The following is a 27,900-nucleotide window of genomic DNA, read 5'->3' on the forward strand; positions in this document are numbered from 1 at the left end:
TAATTGTCCCACGGACATTGATGCAGCTTCCGACTCCGCCCACACCTCGGTTCTTGGGAGAAGATGCCAAATCTGTAAGTATTTGGGGCACGTGATCTTGCGTAGGTCTTTTGAGAGTATCTGTAGAGAGGGGGCCCATAGCTCAGCATACGTATCCAATTTATGCTCTACTGCCAGGAACATGTGCTCCTTTGCTAATATCAACCATAGTCTGTGTAGCCATGTTGTGTGGTCTGGAATATTAGAAGAGCCCCAACAGGCTAGAATAACCTGGCGCGCTGTCAGCAGTGCTACTGCAATCTGTCTCCCCCGTAGAGAGCATAGGGGGAAGGTCAGGGGGTGCTGTAGCTCCAGAAGGGTATAAGCCGGGAAGCGAAGTGTTAAACGCTTTGTCTATATCATCCAAGACCTGTTCCCAAAAATGACCTAGCTTTGGGCAATGCCAGAGTAAGTGTATCAAGGAGCCCTCCAGTCCGCATCCTGTCCAACAGCGCTCAGAGTGGTTCTTATCCCAGAGGTGAATGCGGGCAGGTGTGTAATACCAGTATGACATCACTTTGTACACGGATTCCGATCCTGCAGTTTTATATGTTGTGTGGTGTGTTCTATAATGTATGTCTGTCCATTCTTTATCAGAAAGAACTCTACCAAGCTCCTCCTCCCAACACAGCTGTCTCTTGGTGCCCCCCTCTCTTCCCCCAGTAGAGAGCATTGCGTATAGCTCAGAGATGAGATGTTTATCGTCTTTCTTTCGCACTAGCCACTTCTCGAAGACTGTGAGTGGTCTTGAGGCCTCTTTCTGGTGAGGTGACCCAGTGTCGTACATGCATGTAGTGGAAGGAGTCTAGCTGTGGGAGGGCCTACTCCTGACGTAGTTGTTCAAAGGGAATAATCCCACTGGTATCGAATAGGGAACCCACCCGTTTGCATCTCTGCTCTCTCCACCTGTGATATACCTCTGAGCGCTAGCCTGGCGGGAAGTCAGGGTTGTCCACTGTTGGTGTCATTGGGGAGGGGAATATTGTGAAGCCCTTTGTCCCAGCTACTGCATTCCATGCTTTCATTGTGGGCGAGGTCACCGGAGAGGAATATAGTCTCCATGCTCTGTTTGCGAGGGAGCCAAGCTTCACGCCAGATGTTTGCGCCTGCCACTGTTTGGTCCATAAAGGACCAGAATTTCTTAGAAAGCGGCCGGTTCCATTCGACGAGATAGCGAAGGTGTGTTGCCTGCAGGTATCTATTTATCAGAGTAAATCCCAGGCCTCCCTCCCGCTTGGACTGTCAGTTGTGCTAATGTTGTCCCCCCCCCCAAAGCAAATGAATTTATATATAGATCACCAATTGCAACACACATGCATGTCTGTCGGGGTGGTGTCATTGGCAGGGGTTGAAAAATGTAGAGACTGCTGGGAGCACCGTCATCTTAACTGTGGCGATGCACCCAAACCACACCAGTTTCAAGCAGGACCATCCATCTAGGGCCTTAGTCGTCTGATCCATGAGTGCCGTATAGTTGAGCACCAGTGTTTTGGGAACAGTAGGGGCCAAAGTTATGCTCAGATAGGGTATGGAATTGTCTGCCCAGTGCAGTGGGAACCTTGCCTTAAGGGCCTCTGCCTGCTCCGAGGGAACCGAAATGTCTAAGATTTGTTAAGGTTGACTTTAAAGCCTGAGGGCTTCCCGAAGGTCGCCAGCTTGGCAAGTAAGACTGGTAAGGAGGTCATAGGGTTGGTCAGTGAAAGAATCACGTCCTCTGCGCAAAGGCAAATTTTATGGGAGTCCTTCGCTAATTTGATACCCTCGATTCTAGGGTTGTCACAAATCTTTTGTGCTAGAGGCTCCAGAAAGAGAGCAAAAAGAAGATGAGCCAAGTAGCAGCCGTGCCTCGTTCCCCGCGAGATTGGTAAAGAGTCCGATGACAACCCGTTGATTCGGATGAAAGCCCAGGGGGTGTAGTAAGTGCAGCTAACCCACTGTATAAAACCGTCTCCGAACCCGAAGTGACGAAGAGTCTCGAAGAGGTACTTCTAACGGACCCTGTCGATTTGCTTTTTCAGCGTCTGTTGACAGAAAGAGTGCCTCTTTGCGCGATCTGTGGATCCCATCCATAAGTTGAAGGAGTCCTTTTGGTGTTGTCCCCTCCTAGGATTCCTTCGAACAATTGTGAGTCCATGTTAAGTAAAGAGATAGGCCGGTAGAATCCACACTCACTCTGGTTTTTATCTGGTTTGAGGATTACTGATATTGAGGCTTCTAACATGGTGTCGGTAAGCGTACCTGTTTCCAGGAATGGGTTGAACAGTCACGTAAACAGCGGGGATTGTTCCTGGCAAAAGATTTTTTTGAAGTGCGCCGGGAATCTGTACGAGCCAGGGGCCTTCTGGACCCTGAGGTGAGCTATAGCGGAAATGACCACCTCCTAATTGTATTGGGTGGTCAAGCTGGGCTGCGATCTATTTCGGGAGGCGGGTCACTGAGCAGTCTTGGAGATATGTATGGGTCTGTTGATTAGGAGGGTCGGGGTCAGAATATAGAGTTTGATAGAAAGTTTTAAATGTTTCTACAATCTTTGCATCTGAGTATATTTCCTCTCCGTTAGACTGTTTTATCGAGGTGATGGCGTTCGCTATCGCTTTAGCCCTGAGTCTTCGAGCTAGCAGTCTACCACATCTGTCTCTACTCAAATAAAATTTGTGCCGTAGCCTGAGCAGGGCATATTCAGCCCTATCCAGGTCTAGGCGTATTAACAGGAGTCTCTTCCTCTCCAGCTGCCTCCAGACTCTCGGCGCCCCGTTCCGTTTTTGTATGGATTTCAATTCCGCCATTTCCATACTCTGGCGCTTGTCCCGGCGTTTGCGATTCTCAACTGACGAGATCGCGATGAATACCCCTCTCCTCACCGATTTTAGTGCTTCCCACACTGTGGCTAGGGAAGTTCCCCAACATAGTTTATTTGGAGGTATTCAACTAATTTGCGTGTACCTCCGAGCGAATCTGTGGGGACTGTAGAAGGCTCTCCCTCAATCTCAATCGAGAGGGAGCCGTGCAGTCAGAGATAGTCTGGATCGTGGCAGTGATAATCGCGTGGTCCGATAGTGATCTCGGTTTGATGGCTGTCTTTCAGGTGGGGCAGTAGCGTGGAGGAGGCAAAGAAGTGATCTAGTTGCACGTCTAAGGTTTTTTAAATGCTAATTTCTATCTATAACATCCCTGAAACGTGTGGTTTTTTTCAGTGAATTTCTAAGGTTTTTTAAAATGCTAATTCCTAACTATAATGTCCCTGTGTCCTTTGGTTTTTTGTCTGTGAATTTCTTCGTGTTTTTAAGTAGTAGTCACATTTGCAGAGTGGTGGAGAAAGGGGGCTGGGCCTCCGACCAGCTCTCAGGAATTCTGTTGCATAGGACTTACAGGACGTACCAAAAGGGCTTCTTGGCCCCCAAGGTGCCTCAGAGGCAAAATGCACTTCATCCCCAATCAGTAGTGCGCCAGGAGGCGCCTTTGCAGAGTGGTGGAGAAAGGGGGTGTGTGGCCTCCGAAGACATCTTAGCAGTCCTGCTGTTTGTACTGGAGGTAACGAGGGCTAGTTTGCCCTAAGGTCGTCCTTGTGGGCCAACTACCCTTCCTGTTACCTCCAGTAAGTCCCACACAACAGGATTGCCGAGTTCTGATAGGCCACGCCCCCTTTCTCCACCAGTGTGCAAACGTGCCTCCTGGTGCGCTCTTGGTTGGGGATGAAGCCCCCTTCTCTGCTAGGTGTCCTTAGGTCCCAACTAGCCTATCTGTTACTTCAGTAAGCCCCACACAGTGGGATTGCTGAGAGGTGGTTGTAGGCCACAACCCCGTTCTCTACCACTCTTCAAACGCGCCTCCTGGCGCACTCTTGGTTGGTGGATAAAGTCCCAATGCCCTTTAATTTTTAACTTTTTTTTACCTTTTTCCTTGTGTCTTGGTTCAACCGAGTCACAAGATGGTTGCCAACCCTTCCTGGTTTTAAGTGTTGGCAACCAATTGGATCTCATGCACAAGATCGGGAGGGTTCGCGGATCCAACACGGCCACAGTTGTATATCTGAGAAATCTTTACATTTCTCAGGAACTCCTAGACGACGGATTTACACCATTTAACAAAAAGAGTGCATTCTGGACCAAGAGCTACCTTTTTGCCAAATTTGGTGTAATTTCGTACAGCAGTTCGGGCTGTAGCTGCGTCAACAGTTTCCTATGCAAATTAACATGGAGAAAGAGTTTTGGGACCCCCCCCCTTTTTCTCTGCCCCCGCTTGATGGAAAACTTCACGAAGATTCGTCAAATGGCACCAAAGAATTGGCAAATGAAAAAAACGCTCTTCCTATGGCAACTAGGTCCTAACTAGAACTACTTACTGGCGAGCGCCAGTAGGGTGGGTGGGTGGGTGTTTGGGGGCAGCGGTGGGTGGAGGGGGGTGTGTATGTGTGTGTGTGTGTGTGTGTGTGTGTGTGTGTATATATATATATATATATATATATATATATATACACACACATATACACACTAAAAAAAAACCATAGGTTTCACACACGTTATAGTTAGGAATTAGCATTTCAAAAACCTTGCAAATTCACTGAAAAAACCATAGGTTTCACACATGTTATAGTTAGCTGGACATTTCACTCGTACAAAACCATTGAAATTCCCCCGTTATAGTTAGTTCAGCTAACTATAACGCGCGCGACCGCAATCTACTGCTGATGTCACATATCACATCACTGTATTCACTAAGATACTGTTAATAAGTCAGTTATACAATTAATTTTACAAAAAAAACATCCATTTAGACACTTATTTACCCATTTATTCTTCCATTAACCTTTAGATATACATATATAAAAAATATTTATTTTTCAGAAAGACACATATTCACTGGATGATGTCATGAGTGATGTCATGAGTGATGTCATGAGTGATGTCATGAGTGATGTCATGAGTGATGTCATGAGTGATGTCAAGAGTGATGTCAAGAGTGATGTCATGAGTGATGTCACTGACCATGTCATGAGTGATGTCAAGAGTGATGTCACTGACCATGTCATGAGTGATGTAATATGTGACGTCCTCAGCAGTGGATTGTGATCGCGCGCGATATATATATATATATATATATATGTGTGTGTGTGTGTATATATTATCAAGAGGAGTCCCACTTTGGTAAAGAGAATGTAGTGTCAACCTCGTAATGGAAAAGAAAAAGATTTTTTAAATAACGCTCACCCACCAGGGTTACCCCTTTGTGGCATGCTTCATCATAGGTTTCATCCCTAACCTGCTATGGAAAGGGGCGGTCTGTGACCAATGGATACGTGGGAGCACTGGTTGTGTCTTTGCCTATACACCTATACAGAATGCTTAAATATTGGAGTGGTGGGTTTGTGTATATACAAAGACTAAGTTAAAAAAAATCTGGCTAGTGGGAAAGAAACGTTATTTATTGGATCTCCTAGTCGATATGTGTAAAAAATGGGGATGTGAGAAACTTCATGTATAATGTCCCTATGTTTCTCTGGTCGACTAGTTTCAAGCCCTACCCTGAGGCTTTTCATCAGGACCTAAAGGGGCTACTCCCTGTTATCACTCCTTTATTCATCAAAATATTGTATCTTCAAGTGAGAGTAGAGATGCATCAAATATGAACAAGAATACATACAGCACCTAGTTGAGCTGTTCTGATGTTCCTTTCTTGGCAAAAATGTGTGAGAAATGAGTTCTCGCCCAACTCAACTAGCACGTTGACACCAACAATCTTCTTGACCCACTCCATTCTGGTTTCAGGAGAGCTTGTAGCACAGAAACAGCCTTCCTAAATATAGTAGATGATTTACACAAAGTTCTGGATACAGGTAGATGCTGCCTGCTCAACCTCCTTGACCTGGTATTCCAGGTTTGGTGGCCACCAAGTGTGCTCCTCTTGAACCTGCAGTCCGACCTGCCATAGCATCTGGAGTTAAAGTGTTGTATGTACAAATGATCCAACATTTACACACCACCCTACAGTCCTGTCTATTACAGAAAGCCATACATATCTTTTTGTGTCTTTGATCCCTGACCTTTAGCATCCCCATGCTGAGGTCACGGCGTGCCAGTGTTCCTCACTTATGCAGCATTCCCGTCCATTCCAAAATAATGGACACCCACAAAACCAACAATGGGATTTATACATGCCCTGCGATTGCAGCACTGCTTCCTAAGTAGAATTTGGACAGTGGTGTTCAGTATGTAACTGCTGCAACTCAGCAGTTGAAATACTGAGCCCACATACATATCTGCCAGTGTAGCTCAGTCAGGCTGTACCGCACTCTGCTATTCTATTAACGAGGTAACCATTTTGCAAATATATTTTTATCCAAAGCACCTGATCCATTCATGTGCGTGATTAGCCTATAATGCATCTAGGTACCTTAGTCCTCTTGTTTGTGCAAACCTAGGGATGCACAAACCGCTCATACCATATCTGTGGTATTGGTTGCTGCTCATACAGCTTTGCCTTTGCATCTTCGCTATGACCTCTTATCCACATCCATTACTGTGTAACGACACAGATTGGCCATAAATAAGTTGGCAATTTGACCTCAATGTACAATTTAGCAAAGCTATTGGGCTTGGGAAGGAAAAGGTTGGGCATAAGACTGCTGAGAGTTCTGCTTTTGGGCTGTGCTTATTGAAAGCTGGGTTTTGGCTTGAGCACCATATATTTGTGACCGTTTATTATGTCCCGTTACATAAAGAAAGAAATAATGCAGACTGTATCGAACGCATACTGTTTAGAAAAAAAAACAAAGTGACAGGAACCCAAACCCTTCAACCAATAATTCATTTGTGAATTTTCCAAATTGAAAAGGCAATGTCGAAACCTTGAGAGTTGATGGCATGATGCAGCTGATAACTGCAGGCACCTGCTACCTCATTTCATTGTACAAGTCTGCTGCATGTAATGGCACAGTGGGTGCCACCATTACTAAAACACTGACTATAGAAGCCCACTGACAGTTCATAGGCAACACTTACAGTTGAGACTGGCATTCGCAGCATCCTTATTAGGCTTTCACATTTAACATCATATTTTCATCATCTCAAAATGATACAGTGCTGACTTGCTCCAATTTATCTGAAAGCTGGGATCGCGGTCCAAGGTACTAAAAAATCTCTAAAATCCGTGGTGTACAGAGAACTCAATCCACAGCATGCAGCACTATGTTACTTCCCTTGACCCCATTTTTCAACGTAATTTTGGGAAGAACTGTCCCAAACTCCCCCTGTGGGTTGGCTCACTTGCTTTACTTGCTGTGTGCAATACTGTGAAAAATGTCTCACCGCAGCTGGTTAAAGGTTTGTCAGCCGCCAATGAGCACTTAATCAGTGTGCTTATGATGAAGGCTTCCTTAGCCCTACCTCTGCAAGCTTGAGTCATTCATATGGGACTTTAGAAATTCAGTGGCAGATCTGTAACGGATCAAGTGAGGAAGGAGAGAACCAGCAAGATGTAAAAGTGCCTTGAGGCAGCAGGCTCTGTTGCCAAAAACCAAGATTGTGGTTGAAACGTCGACTAATACATTGGATGTTAGTGAAAATTGCATTCAACGAATACACAGCCGCAGCATTTAAAAAAATTATGATATGGACAGTTTATTGAATAATGTTCAAATTAATTGTAGAGAGGACAGTGGAGAGGATGTAGCCTTACGGCTAGAGCTGCCGACTTTGGAGCTGGGGAACCGTGTTCGAGCCATCGCTGTCGGCTCAGCATCAAACGATTCTGAGCAAATAACGTAATCTCCCCACGCCTACCAAATAATGAATGTGTCCTTGTGTAACGTAACTGGAGCTCATGTAAAGCGCTCCAATACCTTTGGGTCGAGTTTGCGCTATATAAATCTGCACACACAAAAAATTGTACATGACTGATTGTAAATAGCATGCACACTGCCTCCACAAGCACTTTATAGTCACCTCACACGGAACACCTCTTCTTTCACTCTGAGTCGCTGAACAAATAGATTTGTAATTGATTGTGTTAAGAGAATATGAATTTACTCTGTTCAATTTCTTGCTTATGTGTACATGTGTTTTGCTATAGGGAGGATTGAACAGTTGTATTTCCCTATAATAGTAAAGTTTTTTTTTTGTGTGCAAATTGATCCAACTGATTCATTTTGTTATGTACTGTAGTTAACACAGGTTCTGAGGAGCAAGCGGTAATCCCATATGATATTGCAAAAACCAAGATGGCATCAAAAGGCCACAGAAACTGCAAGTCTGGTGGTTTCTTTCTTATGTTAGTCGTGGTCTGTAAAACTGATGGGTATCTAAAGCATCTTACACTGCAGGTAGATTAAAGAAGGTAGTTGATGTGCTTTACATTGAATATTAAATCAGGTGTCTTTCAAGGAAACAAAAATGATGTGCACTTATACTATAAGCACATATGTAGTCATTGAGAAACCTTTGCAGATATACACAAATGTAACAGATTGCATTTATACAGTGACTATTTGACAGCATAAAGCAGTTTATTTAATCTTCACACACAAAAGATTTTTGGTTTTAGATAATGTGATATGATTGGGATGCAACTTAGCTATGTTTTACCTCGGTTTCCGCTACAGGATTATATGTTTGTTGAATCTGACTCTGAAAATCCCCCTGTATCAAAGAGAAAACCAGAGAAAAAGAAATTGAGGAGTTTGAATGACGTGCTTGGAAAAAATCTGGACATTAAGGCTGTTCCAAGTTTGAATGGTATGTAGTAGAGGTTTGTTTTTTATATTTTATTGGTGACATTAGTTTAATAGTAGTCACTAAAGCAGGCTAATATATACTTTCCGTTGTAAGTTAATATCAAGAAAGTGCTGCCACACTTATCTAAAGACATTGCTTGCATTTTCGAGTACTGTTTGATTCCCAGAAGTGCAAGACATTTTGAAACTGCTGCTACTTCTGAAGCACATTCATTTGTTGTGAAATTGTGCACATAAAAAGGTGAAGAAAATAATTTGAATCTAATTATGTTCTATTATCTTTGAAGGGTCAGCTAAGGCTTTTGTTCATGGGAAAAAAGCAAAACCTCTAACAGGATGTATCACAGTTGATGATGATAGCAGGTCAGTACAAAAGATTGATGCTTATTTTCTATTGAAAAAGATGTTTTGCCTCAGTTTGTCAAATGTGATAAATACGTGGTTGGCCTAATTATTCAATGTGCTAATAATTTTTTAACATAATGACTATTAATGTAATTTGAGTGTACTGCCCAATTGTACTCTGTTTTTTTAATGTACACCACTATTACTGTGTTAGAGGCATATGAGCTGTAGATCACACGCTTATGCATAGATCGCCATCTGTTGTTGGGCCCGGATGTTTGCACTTTGTTGTTGTCCTGGAAAGTCTTTGGAAGTCACGGGATAGGTGGCTCCTCCTTTGGACAATAGTGTGCATGGGCATAGACTCCATTGTCAGATTGTTTTTTTCCGCCATCGGGCTCGGATGTGTTTATCGCGCTCCGTTTCGGTGTCGTTACCGATCCAACCTTCGATGCGCAATCCTTCACCCTTTTCTCCGGTATCATTCCGATCGCGTTCCCTAATTGACGCGCATCTCTACAAGCTCGAAGTCTTCGATTCCGGGCATCGAAGAAGGCCTTCGGGCCTACCTACGCCATAAGACCTGGCTCATGGAAAGGACTCCTTTTAAAAAGTGTCCTCAATGTGGATCCAAGTTTCCACACACAGATCTGCATGAGGAGTGTAACCTCTGCCTTTCACCGGAGCACGAGGCCAGAGACTGCCCAGCTTGTGCCTCTTTCAGCTTCAAGAAAACTATCCGGGATCGTCTAGCTCAAAGAAGCATGGCTCGATCGTCGACATTCATTCCCGACGATATCTTTCCAGGAGGGCGTCAATGTACCAGAGCCAACGACTCCGACATCGAAGACATCCCCTCGGGCAGCGGGTCGTAAGTAGTCACGTCGACCCCCACCCCCGAAAAAGGCTTCGGTAACACTTTCACCTTCGGGCCTAGGTGCACACCGAGACAAGACTTCCCACATCCCGCCTTCGGGCTCGACCAAGAAGTCGACACATAAGCCTTCAGGCCACTCAGGATCAAGTCAGCCTGCCGTCGGTGCTGAAACCCAATCCCCGGCACCCAAAAAGAAACTGTCGTCCCCCTCCGTGCCGACCACTGGCTCTACATCGACACACTGCACCGAAACCTGCTGGTACCGACCCCTCGACTCCGAAAAAGTCACCGGAACTGAGTAAAAAGCCACTTCCGAAGAGTATGGCTTCTTAACCTACAGAACCGAAAAAACCCTCGGAACTGAAAAAACAACCGGTTCCACAGGCTCCTTCAGAAATCAAGAAGTCTCACATTTCCAAGCCTAAACAGCATAAATTGGCTTCAGATTCGGTGCCGCACAAATCTTCGGAACCGAAAAAATCGGCAACAAAAGACCAACCTCCACAAGAAGAGCTTTTTCGACCGGATCCAACGCAAAAAACTCTTCTTAAAGACCCAAAAACAGGTAAACTAACTCTCAGCTCCCAGAAGAGAACAGTGGCTATGCCTGTACCGGCTCCACCTCCACCAAAGAAGAGGGACATCTCCTCTCAGACTTCCTTCTCCACCTCCTCCTCCACCTCCCCCCTACTCTATCTCCACTCCCCTCACCATCTCCTCCACCTCAGGACGATGATGACGCTTCTGGAGACGGGGGGGAGGGGCGGGGGGGGACAATGAACCATTAGGGGATCCTAGTCAGCCTTACACCCCAGGCGACCCATGGGACAATTATGGCAAGCCAGATGTCCCGGATGTGCCGCAAGACGACATCTACCCCTCTAGACCTTCCCCTCCAGAGGACACTATGGGTTTCACCCAGCTCGTTCACAGAGCTGCACAATACCACGGGGTAGCTCCACATACAGACCCTGTGGAGGAGGATTTTACAATGGACACATTTGATACATCTCAAAGGTCCACTTCTGTTCTCCCGATGTTAAAAGGGGTAATTAAACACGCACCGGAGGTGTTCAAAGATCCTGTTAGGGCTAGGGTTATTAACCCCAGAATAGAGAAAAAAAATACAAATCTGACCCAGCAGACCCTGTTTACATCAAGGGACAAATACCATTGGATTCCTTAATGGTGTCAAACGCCAGAAAGAGGGCTAACTCACAAACATCAGGCGATGCGCCACCTCCCGATAAGGAGTCCAAACTCCTTGATGCTTCTGGTAAACGCACAGCATTACAAGCAGCCAACATATGGCTTTTCGCCAACACACAAGCTTTGCTGGCTAGATACGATAGCAAATGCAAAAACAACAGTTGATGGACAGAGTGCAGAACGATGTCATACATTCACCCCAGTACAGAGATCTGGGCCTAAATCCATCGTTTTTTTTGCTCACCATGCCGTTCCAGTTTGAACCCAGCCATATGCAAATCAGTCTTGACCCTGTGCCTCATGGGAACAGTCCAGCCTGAAATGCCAAGCCAGGTCCTCCCTGGACTGGAAACAAGCATCCTAGGACCGGTTTCGGGGTTTAGATACGATAGGGCACACTACGATGAGTTGGAAACCCTATTACAACACATCCTAGACAAATACAAGGCAAAAGCCAACGACCTCATACAAGAGGGTAAACTCATAACAAACACCTCCATTCGTTGTGCTCTAGATGTGGCAGACACCGCCTCCCGAGCCATCAACACAAGTGTCCTTTTACGTAGACATGCATGGCTACTGATTTCAGGGTTTAAACCAGAAGGTCAAAATACCATACTTAACCAACCATTTGGTCAAGAACATCTATTTGGCCCTGCCGTGGATTTATTTCTAGAAAAGATGAAAAAAGACACCAACACAGTTAAATCAATGGGAGCCCTGCAGTCGCAAGCTCCCAGATGTTCATTGTGTCGCTCCTCTTATCAGGGCACCTCCAGAGGATACTCCTCTGACAACCCCTCCACTTCCTACAAAAGTCCCACTCAAACAACCTTTACCAGAGGTTATCATAGAGGTGGCTACAGAGGCAATAATAACAAAGGCAGAGACAAAACTAACCATACTCGCTCCGCCTCCACCCCCACCCCCACCCAGTGACTTCCTCCACTCCCCCCGGACCATTTCACTCCGGTCGGGGGAAGACTGCTACAATTCCTACCTGTCTGGAGCAACATCACTACCGACAAGTGGGTGAAACAAATCATTTAAACCGGTTACTGTCTAGAAATCACCTCTACTCCCCCAAACATACCACCCACAGCGCCCAATGTCAACAGAACATTTATCGCTGCTAAAGCAAGAAGTGCTTTCCCTTCGACAAAAACATGCAATAGAACCAGTTCCCCTGCATCAGCAAAACACAGGAGTTTACTCTCTGTACTTCCCCATTCCAAAGGACAGAACCCTGAGACCCATCCTGGACCTCAGACCCCTAAACCTTTACATACAAGCAGGCCATTTTCACATGGTCACATTTCAACAGGTCCCTCCTCTGCTCACACAAGGCGATTTCCTTGCCACCCTAGATCACAAGGATGCCTACTTCCATATTCCCATTCACCCCGCTCACAAGAAATACCTCAGATTTTTAGTGGACGGTCAGCATTACCAATTCAAGGTTCTCCCATCCGGAGTCACCACAGCACCCAGAGTCTTCACAAAATGTCTAACAGTAGTTGCAGCTCACCTAAGAAGACAACAAATTCACCTCTTCCCGTACTTAGACGACTGGCTCATAAAAGCTAAGTCATACAGCCAGTGTGTAAATCTCACACACTGCACAATCCAACTACTTCACGACTTAGGATTCACCATAAACCTCACCATGTCTCACCTACAACCGTCCCACATCCAACAGTATCTCGGTGCCACAATAAACTCCTCACAAGGCCTTGAATATCCCAGTCCAACGAGGATAGCTAGCATACAAGGTCTCATTACAAAATTCCAACCACAACACTCGCTTCCAGCTCAAGTGTTTATGCAGCTTATAGGGATGATGGTCTCTTGCATTTTCATAGTACCTCATGTCAGACTTCACATGCGTCCCCTACAGGAATGCTTAGCACCTCAGTGGAACCAGGCTCATGGTCAGCTGACATATCTGGTGTTAGACGGCCGCACGCATCGCTCTCTGCAGTAGTGGAACACACAAAACCTTTTCAAAGGGCGACCGTTCATAGAGCCGGTTCCACAGATTGTACTAACAGCAGACTCATCGCTCACCGGCTGGGGAGCTAGCTATTACATCATACCACGCAAGAAACCAATATTGGGCAAAGCTGTCCTAGTCCGCACCGACAATATGACAGCAATGTACTATCTACAAAAACAAGGCGGGACACACTCCCTACAGCTCTCTCAATTAGCGCAGAGCATATGGAGGTGGGCTATTCCACAAAACATTTTTCTCCTAGCCCACACGTTCCAGGAGTCCAAAACAGCATAGCGGATCTGTTAAGTCGTCAGACACAACAGATTCACGAGTGGGAACTTCATCCACAAGTTCTTCAACCGTATTTCCAAATGTGGGGGCAGCCAGAGATAGATCTCATCGCAACACATTACAACACAAAATGCCCAAGCTTCGCCGCCAGATATCCACACCCATTGTCCAAAGGCAATGCGATATGGATGAATTGGTCAGGCAAATTTGCCTACGCTTTTCCGCCTCTCCCACTCATTCCATTGGTGGTGCGCAAACTGCAGCAACACTCACTGACACTCATCCTAGTTGCTCCAATGTTGGGCCAGACAACCATGGTACACAACACTGCTGGAACTATCAGTAGTCCCACACCACAAACTACACCTCTCCCCACGCCTCTTAACACAGAACCGTGGAGAGATCAGACACCCGGACCCAGCACAGCTCAACCTAGCGATCTGGCTCCTGAAGTCTTAGAATTTAGTTACCTTAACCTACCCCCTGACTGCATGAATGTTATCAAAGAGGCTAGACGCCCCACCACTAGAGCCTGCTATGCAGCCAAGTGGAAAAGATTTGTAATATACTGTAATAACAGCATCAATCCTTTAGATGTGTCTATTCAACACATATGTTACCTGCTACATCTTCAAAGGTATAATTTAATTACCGGGACTTAATTTGATGCGGAAAATCTATAATAATAGCTCAGAAAAATAAGAGGCAGAATCCGTGGTATTAGAGGTTCGGAACGGGCTTTATTCCATAATCAATTTAAATCGATGAGCTCCATATTCCATCACCACGAAGGTTCAGGAAGTGAAGACCCAACTTTATTGACAGGTAATCATTTTTATACAATAGGCATTACAGTGAAACAGATGGAGAAGGCGTAACAATTGATAGCAAAGATAAGACATACATGCGTAGCAAAAATGGGTGTAACTGGGTGTAACTAAAGAACGTCATTGGATATGACGTCATAAATGGGTGGTTCCATGAAAGAATTTCGCAATGTCAGCAGAAATACTTGGCAGAGATGCGCACGCAGCAGCATGACGTGTGACTGACGTGTAACTAGGGGGTGAAGGGAACTTGACATTTAGCTCTACATGTGGAGACAGAAGTCTGGGGTTATGTCAACCTAATCCCAAATCATATCTAATATCCTATGTTTAAAGAACTGTGTTATCCAGAAAGAAAGGTCTCTTAGAGTAGAATCTTATTCTATACTGACTATACTGACTGTTAGTGCGTGTACAAGCGTCTAAGTGTCTACACTAGATGCGAGGGCCGAAATCTTTCATATTAACAGGGCTATGAATTACTTGCATAAAGACAGAGAAGCCGGGCCTTTTGCTCGGTAGCTGAAAGAATGTTTACTTTAAACTACTAGACAGGAATGCATTGGATAGGGAGCGGAGCAAAGCAGATAATCTTGAAGGTGAAATACAGTTTTTGGCAGGCAACAGGCTGGAGTCAGGCACCGTTAGCCGCGCAGGGAGTAGGACAAAGTTCATTGGTACAGATGCGAGCTCGGACTGGAGCTTTCAGAGGCAGAAGGCAGGAAAAGGCTTGATAGCAGAATCAGGGCCTACTCGTCTGAACTGTAAAATGGGATAAGTGAACCATATAAAGCCGGTGGCCTTTCATACTTAGGGATAGAATATCCAGCCCATTCATGGCGGATCTGAAAGAGGACATGTTGGAGGTGGACGCACATGTGTTTGCGTCTTCATAACTGGAACTGGAGGAAACATACATGTACTTGTGATTTATACATGAAACCGTTGGGGTCCAAGATAGGGGACATAACTGACCAGAAAAATCCATATTTCCACATTCCCTCCTTGTCCCCTACTTGCCCGTCAAGAGATATCAATCTTCATTAATCCATCGATCTGTTCATATAGCATCATTTGTTCTTCTTTCTTCTTCCGTGATGAATGAAATCTTGGTGGTGGAATACACTATGTGGCACACAGACCACAGATCGCTGGTCCACATTGTAGACATAGACAGCAACTGAATAGTATGAGAAAGCCAATACCTAGGAAGGATAGGACCCTCCATCCAAAGGTAGATAATACACTCCAAAACCAACTGGACCAAGTCCAGGTGCCTGGATTCTGGTGTATCTGGCTTACAATCTTATGAAGGCGAGTTATGGCTTTATATACAGATGGCGAATTTTCTGGTATGAAAATGCAACAGTTTGATCCGATGACCCTACAAGCTCCGCCCCTATCGGCCAGGATGACGTCAAGGACAAGACGATTTTGAAGCACAACAATCCGCATAGCAGACTGCTCTTCTGTTAAATTGCCTAAGGCGGAAATAGTTTCGTTCACTACTGCTTCAAGGGTTCTGGTTAATCTACGTATCAGCTTACTATTGGTAACTGTACCTATATAGGGAAAGAGACCTTTATTGAAATCTGTGTATTTTTCCCATGCTGTCTCAGTGTAATCGACTATTGGGAGATCTCTCCGTTCTCTATTGTGTACTAAATGAGTATTTCTATGATAATCAGGAGGAGCTAGAAAAACAGGTGGCAAAAGGAATCCAATGTAGCAGGTACCATCCCAATCTAGAGGCAAACGTATATATGCAGTCTGACCACATACAAAGTAGGAATGGCGAGAAGCTTTAAATGTAGACTTGCCTTGATCACTGAATTCTATTACAGTGGTGCATTTACTGCGGCCCATGTGTATAGAGCCGTTCTTTCTTATACATAATTCACCTTTAACTGGAAATACTGACATAGCGGGCAAAATTGGGGCAGCTTCAGATTCAACATTCAAGATCAAGAGATTGAGTGTAAAATTACCTAATCCATATACTTCATTTTCTAGATCAGTTCCTGTTCTTTTGGGAAGTCCCTCCTTGTCAGGGTAGCAGACTTTAAGTAAAACTAAGTGCAAGTTTCCCCATACCCAGTTGTCTTGATAAACTGCGGAATTCGAATCTAGGGAATTAATTAAACTAAACCATGCTCCACAGGAGCCATTGTGTGTGAACGGATATGGGAAGAGAGGCAGAATTCCTTGATAGTTCTGATAGGGAGGGAGTCGGCCACATATCCAACAATTTGTAGCATTGCTAACCTGATGGGAATGATGTAACATACTAATAAAAGTGTTGTTGCGCAGCGCAAATCTATATGATAACTCATGCGGGGGAAATTCACTAAAAGAATGTTCAGCAGTAACATTATGAACATGTTTAGAAATAGGATAATATGTGTGCAACAATATACTTGCAGTAATTATTAAAAGACTTAGGAAAAACAAAATTAATAACGTCACTGTGCAATGACTACGCAGTGATTTACAGTACGCATGTCGTTTCAGCTTGATCCTTCTGTTTCTTTCTCTATACAGGTCTAATTGATACATGTCAGAGACAAATTCGACCGATTCACCTTGGAGAGGACTTAAACAATCAAATTGCCTGACTTGTTAGACCTAAGTTTTAGTCTATATTGTTCTGAGTTATTTTGTTCAACCAAAGGAAGCTTTGAGTCAATCGGTGAAGAAATACAGGGTTTAGTCTCTATATCAGATGGTAGTCCATGAAATTTCTTGATATGACTTGAATGTATCCAGCCTTTTCGACCTTCGATCTTCACGGCTGTCCTCGTTGTTAACAATACGAGCTGAGGCGATCTCCACCTAGGATCCAGCTGGGACTTCCGATCAAAGTTCCTCACTAGAACTAGATCCCCTGGAATTACGTCATGGGGTTTCACCTCGGTGTTGTCGGGAAAGGCTGCAGCTACCTGTGAACGACAAGATTGTAGTGCAGACATCAAGGAAGCCAGGTAATCTGTCAGCATATTACAGTCAATATCAGTTATTTTTCGTGGTATAGGCGTCCCCCACATATTTGGTGGTCTACCGAAGATCACCTCATAAGGGGATAGCCCTGTTCGAGAGTGCGCTACCATTCTCATGTAAAAGAGTGCAACTGGTAGGGCTACTACCCAGTCGACACCTTTCTCTCTACATATTTTGGACAATCTAATTTTCAGAGTTTGATTATGTCGTTCCACGAGACCTGCTGCCTCGGGGTGTCGGACACAGTGGAATCTCCACTGATAGCCTAACAAAAGTGAAACGTGTTTCATTAGTTCGGAGGAGAACGGCTGGCCGTTATCTGAGTAGACAGCACGTGGTAAACCGTACCGTGGGAAGAATTCTCGAACTAACTGTTTGGCAGTAGTCGGGGCAGTGTAATCTGAAACCGGGTATGCCTCTGTCCAACGGGAAAGAGCACAAACTACAAGAACGTATTTGAATCCTCGACATCGTTCCATCTGGATATAATCCATCTGGAGGACTTCAAAAGGGTGATCAGGAGGCTGAAATCCACCCTGTTCTACGGGAATGCTTTTACCTGGGTTAAACTGACAACAGATCATACAGGTACGGACCTTTTGTTTAGCTGCTGCTCGTAAATGTTTGTTGAACCAAATGTGTTGAATGCTGTCTAGCATAGCTTTTTCTCCTAGGTGCGCTGGACTATGTACAGTGTTAATGATAACTTGGACCATTGAATCAGGAAGGAACCACACAGATTTTTCCTTCGTCATCCATCCTTGATCCGTTTGGGTCCCTCCTAATTCAGTCCATTTCTTTATTTCATCTGGTGTAGCATGTGTCTGTATGTCGATTACGTCAAGAGCGGGATCCTTAACCGTCATGCAATGTGTTGGTGTCGGAACTATTGTCTTTGTCATGTCAGACGTGTGAGTTTGAGCAGTCTGTTTAGCTGTTCTATCAGCTAAATCATTGCCTTGGGAAATGATATCAGTAACTTTCGTATGAGCTTTACATTTCATAATTGATATTGCAATGGGTAGATGTATTGCATCTAGTAAGGCATGAATAAGGGGTCCGTGCTGGATGTGGGTACCGTGAGAAGTTAAATAACCTCTCTCTCGCCACAGCACGCCGAAGTCATGTACAACTCCGAATGCATAACGTGAATCAGTATATATGTTGACTTTCTTATTCGTAGCTTGAATACAGGCTTGTGTCAGAGCGATGAGCTCTGCTGCTTGAGCGGACAAGGTATTAATACGATTTGTTTCAATGACTTCAGTGTCTGTTGTGACTGCATACGCGGCCACTAACTCTCCTGTACTCGTTCTCATACATGAACCATCTACATACAACGTCCGGTCTGGATCTGACAATGGGACATCTGTCAAGTCTTGTCTAGGTTTCGTCGTGATAGTGATAACTTCAATACAATCATGTGCAAGTGGGTCTGTTCCGTTTACTGGTAACAGTGTGGCAGGATTCAATGTACTACAACGTCTGATTTCTATATGTGGCTGAAACAATGTTAATTCGTAACCAGTGAGTCGTGCTATAGTCAAGTGTTGTGTCTGTGTGCGGTTCAAGAGAACCTCTACTGCATGTGGTACTTGTACTGTCAATTGGTGTCCTAACACTATGGCATCGCTTTGTCTAATTGCTAAAGCTGTTGCTGCCACTGATTTCAGGCACGCAGGCAGAGCCTGAGCTACGGGATCTAATGTACTAGAAAAATAAGCACACGGTTTGTGTGATCCTGCTTGTTCCTGTGTGAGTACTGACAAAGCAGTACCTTCGCGTTCTGTAACAAAGAGCGTAAATTGTTTGCTGTAACATGGTGTTGCTAGGACAGGTGCTTGACATAAAGCTTTCTTTAGGCTTTCAAAAGCGTGTGTATGTTCCTGAGTCCAAGGGAGGACAGTCGATGTGGCTGCCTCCTGTGTTGTCAATTGAATGAGTGGTTTTGCTAGAAATGCATACTGAGGGATCCACTGCCTACAATATGAAGTGAGGCCTATAAAAGCCCGCACCTCCTTTTGTGTCTTGGGTATTGGCATGTTAGCTATTAACTGGATGCGATCTGGTGTAAGCTGCCTTCCCTCCTTGGACAGCGAGTGACCAAGGTAAACAACTCGCTGGACACAGAATTGCAGCTTAGAAGGGGACACCTTGTGCCCTTTTTCGGCCAAAAAATGTAAAACCGTCAGTGAGGCTTTTTCACATTCAGGTTCGCTTCTAGCGGTGATCAGCAGATCATCGACATATTGAAGCAGGGCAGTGTCGACTGGCATGTGTATACTGTCAAGTTCTCGTTTCAGTGCTTGGCTATAGATGCTGGGGCTTTCTGTGAATCCTTGAGGTGCGCGTGTGAATTTAAAGCTTCGTCCATTTAAACTAAATCCGAACAAGTATTGGCTTTCCGGATCTATTGGGACGCTGAAAAAGGCATTCTTGAGATCAATTACAGTAAAGAATGTTGCTTCGGAATCAATAGCTGTCAGTAATGAAGAAATGTCTGGAACTACGGGGTATTGTGGTACAATACATTTATTTAATTCGCGCAGATCAATAACCAATCGATATACTGGCGGAGCCTTTGGATCAGTTCGTTTAAGAATCGGAATTATCGGTGAATTACATACATTGGAGTCGGTCTCCACAACCACTCCTTGGCCAATAAGCTCGTCAATGATTTGCAGTAAAGCCACTACAGCATCTGGGGGTAACTTGTATTGTCGCATTCGTGGTAGTACCACTCCTGCCTTTAGTGTGACTCGATATGGTGTAATGTTCATGCAACCAACATCTGTAGGGCCTTGTGCCCATAAATGTGTGGGTAAAGTCTGTAGTCGGGAATCCATGTCTCGGGACACATAGTGCCCTTTGAAATCACGTAAAAACAATCTTACTCCTTCCGGAGAACAACATATTATAGCTCCTAGAGCTTTCAAAGTTCTTATACCTAACAAGTTTTCTGGGCATGATTTAGTAAGCAATAAATCTGTAGTTCGTGTCAAAGGACCAATCGTAAGGGGAAGAGGCTGTGATACTTCGTTAACGATAGGTTTTCCTGAAAACCCAAGGGAAATATTCTGTGAGCCTGAGAGGGGTGCCCCTGGAACTTCACTACGTTTTATGGTTGTTCGGCTTGCCCCTGTATCAAGTAAAAATTTTCTATCTTGGCCTAATAGTTCACTGTGTACATAAGGTCCTTCTTGATCTACAGGGACCTCAATAAGGGGTAAGCCAAGTTCCCTCTCTAGGCTGTTTCATGAGTATCGTTGATAATCAGGATAGTCATACTGTGCGGTCTGGTACATCTGTCGTGTCGTTGTTTGTGTGGCAGCAATAGGCTGCTGTGGTGGAGCTGGCATGGACTGTTGCGGAGCTGGCATGGACTGTGCATGCTGCGGAGCTCCTTGTGTGTTCTGATCCTGTCTAGGTGGCCGTGGTCTTTCTTTTGTATTACCTATGGCGATATTATGTTTTAAAACTGGACAATCGTGTACATAATGACCTGGCTGTTTACAATAGTTGCACGTCACTTTTACAGGACCTGTTGAAACACTGGACTGTGTCATACCCTTTTTATGACCGTCAGCTGGAACTGTCTGGGAAACTAGCATTTTCATTTTCGTGTCTTTCATACGTCTTTGTTCATGTTCTTGTTCTTCTCTAATTCTATTGTGATGGTACTGTAGCATTTGTAACATTTGTGACGGAGTGTTACCTTGCCAGGTACTCTCGAATTTCAATACTCTATTCTTAACTTGGGGCAAAGAATTTTCAACTAACTTTGTCACAAACAGATGTGGATACGATTCGCTACTTGCTTTTATTCCACTATTTATCCCAAAACATTTTTCGAATCGGGCATAGAAATCACTAGTGTCTTCATCTTGCTTTTGTTTACAGGCTGAGATTGCACCCCAGTCTTCCTTTTTCGTAGTTAATAAACGTGGCAGTACCTGTACTAGTAAACCTGGTAGTGTTTTGGTCTTCTCCCCAAGCCCTGCACCTGGACCTTTTTCCTCGTTTTCTAATGCTGTCCAATCTATCTTTTGGTCTCCCACTTCCCAATCTTTTTCCTTGAGTTTTTCGTAAATGCCCGCAGGCATTAGTACCTTCAATATCGTCATAATGTCTGGATAGGTATACTCTCCCATGAGCAACATGTCTTTAATTTCACGGTGGAAACCCGCTGGGTCTTTGTCATGACTGGGTACCACCTTCTTCATTTCCAATAGTTCTATTTTAGATATGGGTGTGTATACAAACACACGTTTAAACTCATTGTCCTCACCTTTTATCGGGTGCACTTCTCGTAAGGGATTCTGTCTATCCATATAGTACGTCGTTCTTTCCTTGATGGGCAGTGAAACATGTTCGGGACATACAAAAAGAATGTACTGCTTTCTGGATTCTAGTATTTCTCTAATTAGCTCAGTACCTGAACCTCTCCATTTATTCGTGAGTAATTTAGTCAATATATCAGGTAATGGACCAGGATCGGAGTGTTGGCCTTTATATAATATAAGGAGTTGTTGAATCATATAGGTACCAGCTAAACGCTGTTCATCTGGAGCGAGGTTCAAAAACGTGTGTGCTAGTGTGTCGTCACTATACTTTCCGGGACTGTCAACCCAATGAACGGCTGACCTGGCTAATTCTTGTTCGTCCATAGAATCGAGTATATGATAACCCCTTCGTTCTCGGAGTAGGTTGTCAGCGGCTTGGAACGAATGTTCGGGGGACCTTATATTTATTATAGGAGTTTGGAAATTTCTGCTATTATCTGGACGTACCGGACGTATCGGATCAGTGAAGCATCTAGTATTATTGCAAGATCTTCCTCTACCTACATAGGCCATGGTTTCTAACTGTCCTGTGGGCAGTTCTAATTCCTCCTCCTCCTCGTTTTGTTCAGGTTCGTCTACTGCTAATCTTTCTTCGTGTATTCGTTCTATTTCTTTGCGGATCTTTCGGCACATAGCTACTATACATGATCGTTTATCATGTCTCCCCTCTGATATATTCCGACTCCATGTGGTAAGAATTTGCATTTCTTTCGGATTTACCCCTGGTCGGTCTTGATTTCTGATCACACAATTTATGAGGAAACGTAACAGTTCCCCCTGTATTTCCACTTTTTGGTACTCCATGGCTCTGTCAATACTTTCGGAATCTCGTCCTGACTGGACAAAGTGATATATATTTTCTAAGTGCGTAGTCATTCCTGGTAGCTTCCCTAAATATATAGCAGCTCGTCGGATACGTAATGATGCTAGCACCATTTCGTCCCCTTTTCCGGGCACCGGGTCATATCTACAGTCTATTAGAAGTTCCTTGAGCGTGTTGGGAGTTACTAGTTTGGGCGTACGTTGGTGAGCTAATTCTTGAAAGGAAAGTTTATTTACTCTGGGTGGCGTGGAAAAAATGTTTGATGCACCTCCGGTAGCCCCACCTGGGGTGCTGGATGTGAAAGGATTCGTCGAACGTGACATAGCAACTATAGGTGTGGATACAGATGTCGAAGCAGATGTGCTTGCCTGAACTTGTGTCGGAGTTTGCTGTTGCGGAGGTACAGACGGAAGAGGGTCTTGGCGTTGAACCCCCTCTGCAGGCGGTCTATGTGGCGCAGCATTAGTATACTCGGGAGCTGCGTCGTCTAAATAAGAGGAAAGAAAAACATCTTCTGCGGTTCTGGGATGTCCTTTGGGATGTACCTTTATCGGAAACAATGGGGGTGGCAAGTCTTTTGGTATCTCCGGCGTAGCCTTAGGTAATCCTTCGGCCAGGAGAGGATACATACCATTCATAAGGGCATTTCGTTGTCTGTCTACTTGTTCTGATTTTACTCGAGTACCTTCTTCAATTAATATATTTTCTCGAACTTTATTTGAATTCTCCTTACTCTTCTCTTCCTGTCTACGTGCTTTTTCCGTACGTCTATACGATTCTTTTCGCCATAATTCAATGGCGTCTTTCTGTGATTGTCTAGCTTTCTTTTTCCATAATTCTTCCTCTACTTTCACGATGCAATCTGCATCCCAGGTCCCAGCTGCGGGCCACCTGTGACTTTCTGGTAATTCCTTGGTGTAGTCTACCCATAAATCAAGAAATAATATGGCGTCTAGGCCATGTTTATGATACATAAAGTACCCTGGAGTGTCCCTAGGAGGAATGGGAACAGCTTCTTCGAGTAACCCTTTTCTAGTTTTGATCTGTCTTAATTTCGAAAAGAGCGGCATTTTGAGAACTGATCTGATCTGATACCTAAATTTTGAACACGTTTAATACAACGAGACACAATAATGAACAGTCATTCATACCACAATATGCAGAACATATTTAAAACATTTAACATTTAACATTTAATGAACAACAATGATGGCCGTTCACTAAGCATAATACTCGATACTAACTAGATAATTCTGACTTCATATACTAGACATACTTGATATACTGCTAAACAGTACAGATACACTGCTGAAACAGTGCAGACCGGATTTGTGTACCCAAACCCGTCTTGACCGGCACAACCTTTGTGCACGTCACAACGCCTCCCCGATAATGGTACTCACCGGGTAGCTCGGAACGGAAGGCCTCGGAACTGAACTGAACTGAACTGGACTCCGACCGGACTGGACTCGACTCGATACTTCGGAGCTTCGGGACTTCGGAACTGGTGGGCCTCTGTATACCTCGGATCTTGCTCTCTCAGCTAGGCTCTGGTCGGGATACTTCGCACTTCTCACCGCCTCGTCTGGGTGTTGATCGCAGCCTCAGTTACCCCTGCTCGGCAGGAGGGAGATACAGGAAATCCTGTGGGTACGCGTTGTTGTCCGTCCAGCTGTGACAGGAGACCGGGCCTGCAACGCACCGCCGGCGCGTGAGATGAGAAAGTGTCCCTGTTCGGGCGCCATTCATGTGGTAAATAATTTAATTACCGGGACTTAATTTGATGCGGAAAATCTATAATAATAGCTCAGAAAAATAAGAGGCAGAATCCGTGGTATTAGAGGTTCGGAACGGGCTTTATTCCATAATCAATTTAAATCGATGAGCTCCATATTCCATCACCACGAAGGTTCAGGAAGTGAAGACCCAACTTTATTGACAGGTAATCATTTTTATACAATAGGCATTACAGTGAAACAGATGGAGGAGGCGTAACAATTGATAGCAAAGATAAGACATACATGCGTAGCAAAAATGGGTGTAACTGGGTGTAACTAAAGAACGTCATTGGATATGACGTCATAAATGGGTGGTTCCATGAAAGAATTTCGCAATGTCAGCAGAAATACTTGGCAGAGATGCGCACGCAGCAGCATGACGTGTGACTGACGTGTAACTAGGGGGTGAAGGGAACTTGACATTTAGCTCTACATGTGGAGACAGAAGTCTGGGGTTATGTCAACCTAATCCCAAATCATATCTAATATCCTATGTTTAAAGAACTGTGTTATCCAGAAAGAAAGGTCTCTTAGAGTAGAATCTTATTCTATACTGACTATACTGACTGTTAGTGCGTGCACAAGCGTCTAAGTGTCTACACTAGATGCGAGGGCCGAAATCTTTCATATTAACAGGGCTATGAATTACTTGCATAAAGACAGAGAAGCCGGGCCTTTTGCTCGGTAGCTGAAAGAATGTTTACTTTAAACTACTAGACAGGAATGCATTGGATAGGGAGCGGAGCAAAGCAGATAATCTTGAAGGTGAAATACAGTTTTTGGCAGGCAACAGGCTGGAGTCAGGCACCGTTAGCCGCGCAGGGAGTAGGACAAAGTTCATGGGTACAGATGCGAGCTCGGACTGGAGCTTTCAGAGGCAGAAGGCAGGAAAAGGCTTGATGGCAGAATCAGGGCCTACTCGTCTGAACTGTAAAATGGGATAAGTGAACCATATAAAGCCGGTGGCCTTTCATACTTAGGGATAGAATATCCAGCCCATTCATGGCGGATCTGAAAGAGGACATGTTGGCGGTGGACGCACATGTGTTTGCGTCTTCATAACTGGAACTGGAGGAAACATACATGTACTTGTGATTTATACATGAAACCGTTGGGGTCCAAGATAGGGGACATAACTGACCAGAAAAATCCATATTTCCACACTCAGAACAAATCCCTAAATCCTTCATAAAGTTATCTCTCCTTTTCATCTCAGTCTGTTGAGTTGCCAGTATTCTTATCGCAACCACAAACAGTCGCAGAAAGAGCTCTTCATACTCTAAACATAAAAGGAGCACTCCTTTATTATATTGACAGGACAAAACCTTTTAACAAAACAACTCTTTGTATCCTTCTCACCACCACATAAAGGCAATCCCATATAAAAATCTGGGATTGCCATGTGGATTGTCAAATGTATACAAATTTGCTATCACAAAGCAAAACGTACGTTATCTATTCCCCCTAATCCCACTCTACCCAAAAGATAGGGGCTTCATTGGCATTTTTAGGGAACATTCCCTTAGATGATATCTGCAGAGCAGCTACATGGTCTACACCGCACACATTCACAAAACACTACTGTATAGATGTGCAGGCAAAGCAACTAGCTAGTGTGGGCCAAGCTGTACTTAAAACACTATTTCAAACTACTGCAACAGACACTGGTAATCGCCGCTAAGGAGGAGTACTGCTATGCAATCCATGCAGAAGTGTGTGATCTACAGCTCTTATGCCTCGAACGGAAAATGCTACTTACCAGTATGCATCTGTTCTTGGCATGTACAGCTGTAGATCCACACACACCCACCCACCTCCCCGGCTTCCTTTATCTGTTCCAGTACTATCTTATTTAGATAAAACATACATGGACATCTTTTCTGTTTCTTACAAAACTCCATTTCCCTTCTTGGCGAAAAAACAATCTGACGATGGAGTCGATGCCCATGCGCACTATTGTCCAAAGGAGGAGCAACCTACCCCGTGACTTCCAAAGACTTTCCAGGACAACAACAAAGTGCAAACCTCCGGGCTCAACGCCAGATGGCGATCTATGCATAAGTGTGTGGATCTACAGCTCTACATGCCAAGAACAGATGCATACTGGTAAGTAGCATTTTCCTTATTGGTATTCTTTGTTTGATGATTTTTCTAGGTGAAGACCAGTGATTGGTGAAGCCAATTAGTACAATGGCTGTTGTTTGGTTTTGACATTTGTTTGGTACATACAACAATTTAGGCATCTTACTTCATGATTTTTTTTTTATTGTTGTATGTGTCGAGCACTGATTCAAGTGTGACAATGCTATGTAAAGCCGATCTGCCTTACGTTTGTGTTCAATTTGGAATACTCCGAAACAGTAATTGTGTGCAGAATATTTTAGATATCTAGATTTTGATCTTTTTCTGCTAAGAAAAAATATTCATTATCACAGTTTGATTTATTAATTAAGTCTGCTCAGTGGATTTTGCTTCTGTTTAAACTTGTCTTTGTCTTGAATGAATTAGTGATGGGGTTTTGCTCCTCAATGCAGTTGTCCTTTCTTTCCCCTTGTTCTCATATGTAGCTTGGAGGATGGTCATCTGCTCTGTGCCAATATTGATAATTCAAATGTATTAAAAGTATTTTTGATTGTCCTGGACGTTTCAAAGCAAAATAGGTTTTTAGTGCAGTCCTCCAGGGATTAGGAGGTTGTTTTCAACTAATGTTGCGAGACGTGGGTGTTCTATTGCAGTTGCACATTTGATTAGGTGTTTTCCTGGGTGTTCTGCTACTTTTATGTGCTTAATTATGTGCAGGGGTGGGAAAGGTAAATGGGGTTTTCTTTTTTTAAATGTGGTCACCTTTATATTTTATTGGTCATAATTTGCTGTTTTAAAGAAATCACTTCGTTATAAGCCAATTCCTGGGGCATTTCTGTAATCTCATAACAATTAATAATTCTGTTTAAAGTAAAGATACATCTGAAAATTCTCAAGATGGCGAACAGTTTAAAGCAAAGCGTGAATTTCTGATGAGTGGCTTGCCAGATTCACTAAAAAGACACATCGCCAAGACGACTGCAGCACTGGAAGCGTACTCTGCAGCATGTTTGTCTTACCAAACTGTCACTCACGTACAACAAAAAGAGGATTGTGAGTATCTACATCCATGTAAGATTGCATAATATGACAAATGGTGTAACTACAAAGGGCAGTAGGTAAAGGAATTCTATGTCAGGACTGGAGGCGAGGATTATGCCTTCTTCCTTCACTTTTTTCCACAGCAGCCTGAAGGTTAACAAAAGACTACATTTCCCATGAACCATAGGGAAAGAGTAGTCAAAAAAAAAAAACATGGTAACAACCAATGAACACAGAGTATGAACGTCCAATCCACAATGAGAGCGTCCCACATAGTCCTTTGCTAGTGTCCTCTCTTCCTCTTTCTTCGCTGCTCCGCAGCAAGATAAGTACCCTTTAATGCTTTCTCTTTGTAGTGCTAAGGGGTTCTGGTTTTATATTTCATACTAGCGTTTCTATTCATATTGTTGCGCGTAGAGGCTTTACTTATTGCCATGATGTTGGAATGTGCTGTGAGACATTTGTTTTTGCCGGTATTGTGATCGCGCTTCAGCGCTACTTCTCAAGCGCTTCGGACGTATTGG

The 27,900-nt window shown here is 44.1% G+C and overlaps 1 protein-coding gene across 2 annotated transcripts in view; it reads left to right on the forward strand.

Annotated features, from left to right (window-relative positions):
* Nucleotides 1-27,900, forward strand: part of ATAD5 (ATPase family AAA domain containing 5) — a 422,063-nt gene that overhangs the window by 50,345 nt on the left and 343,818 nt on the right. For both annotated transcript variants that reach the window (XM_085617196.1, XM_085617195.1), the window contains exons 5-7: nt 8,636-8,768; nt 9,055-9,130; nt 27,207-27,388. In XM_085617196.1, coding sequence (XP_085473322.1) covers nt 8,636-8,768; nt 9,055-9,130; nt 27,207-27,388 — 391 coding nt within the window. The remainder of the gene's footprint in view (nt 1-8,635; nt 8,769-9,054; nt 9,131-27,206; nt 27,389-27,900) is intronic.

Source organism: Triturus cristatus, chromosome 7 (genome assembly GCF_964204655.1).
Source record: "Triturus cristatus chromosome 7, aTriCri1.1, whole genome shotgun sequence".
NCBI lineage: Eukaryota > Metazoa > Chordata > Amphibia > Caudata > Salamandridae > Triturus > Triturus cristatus.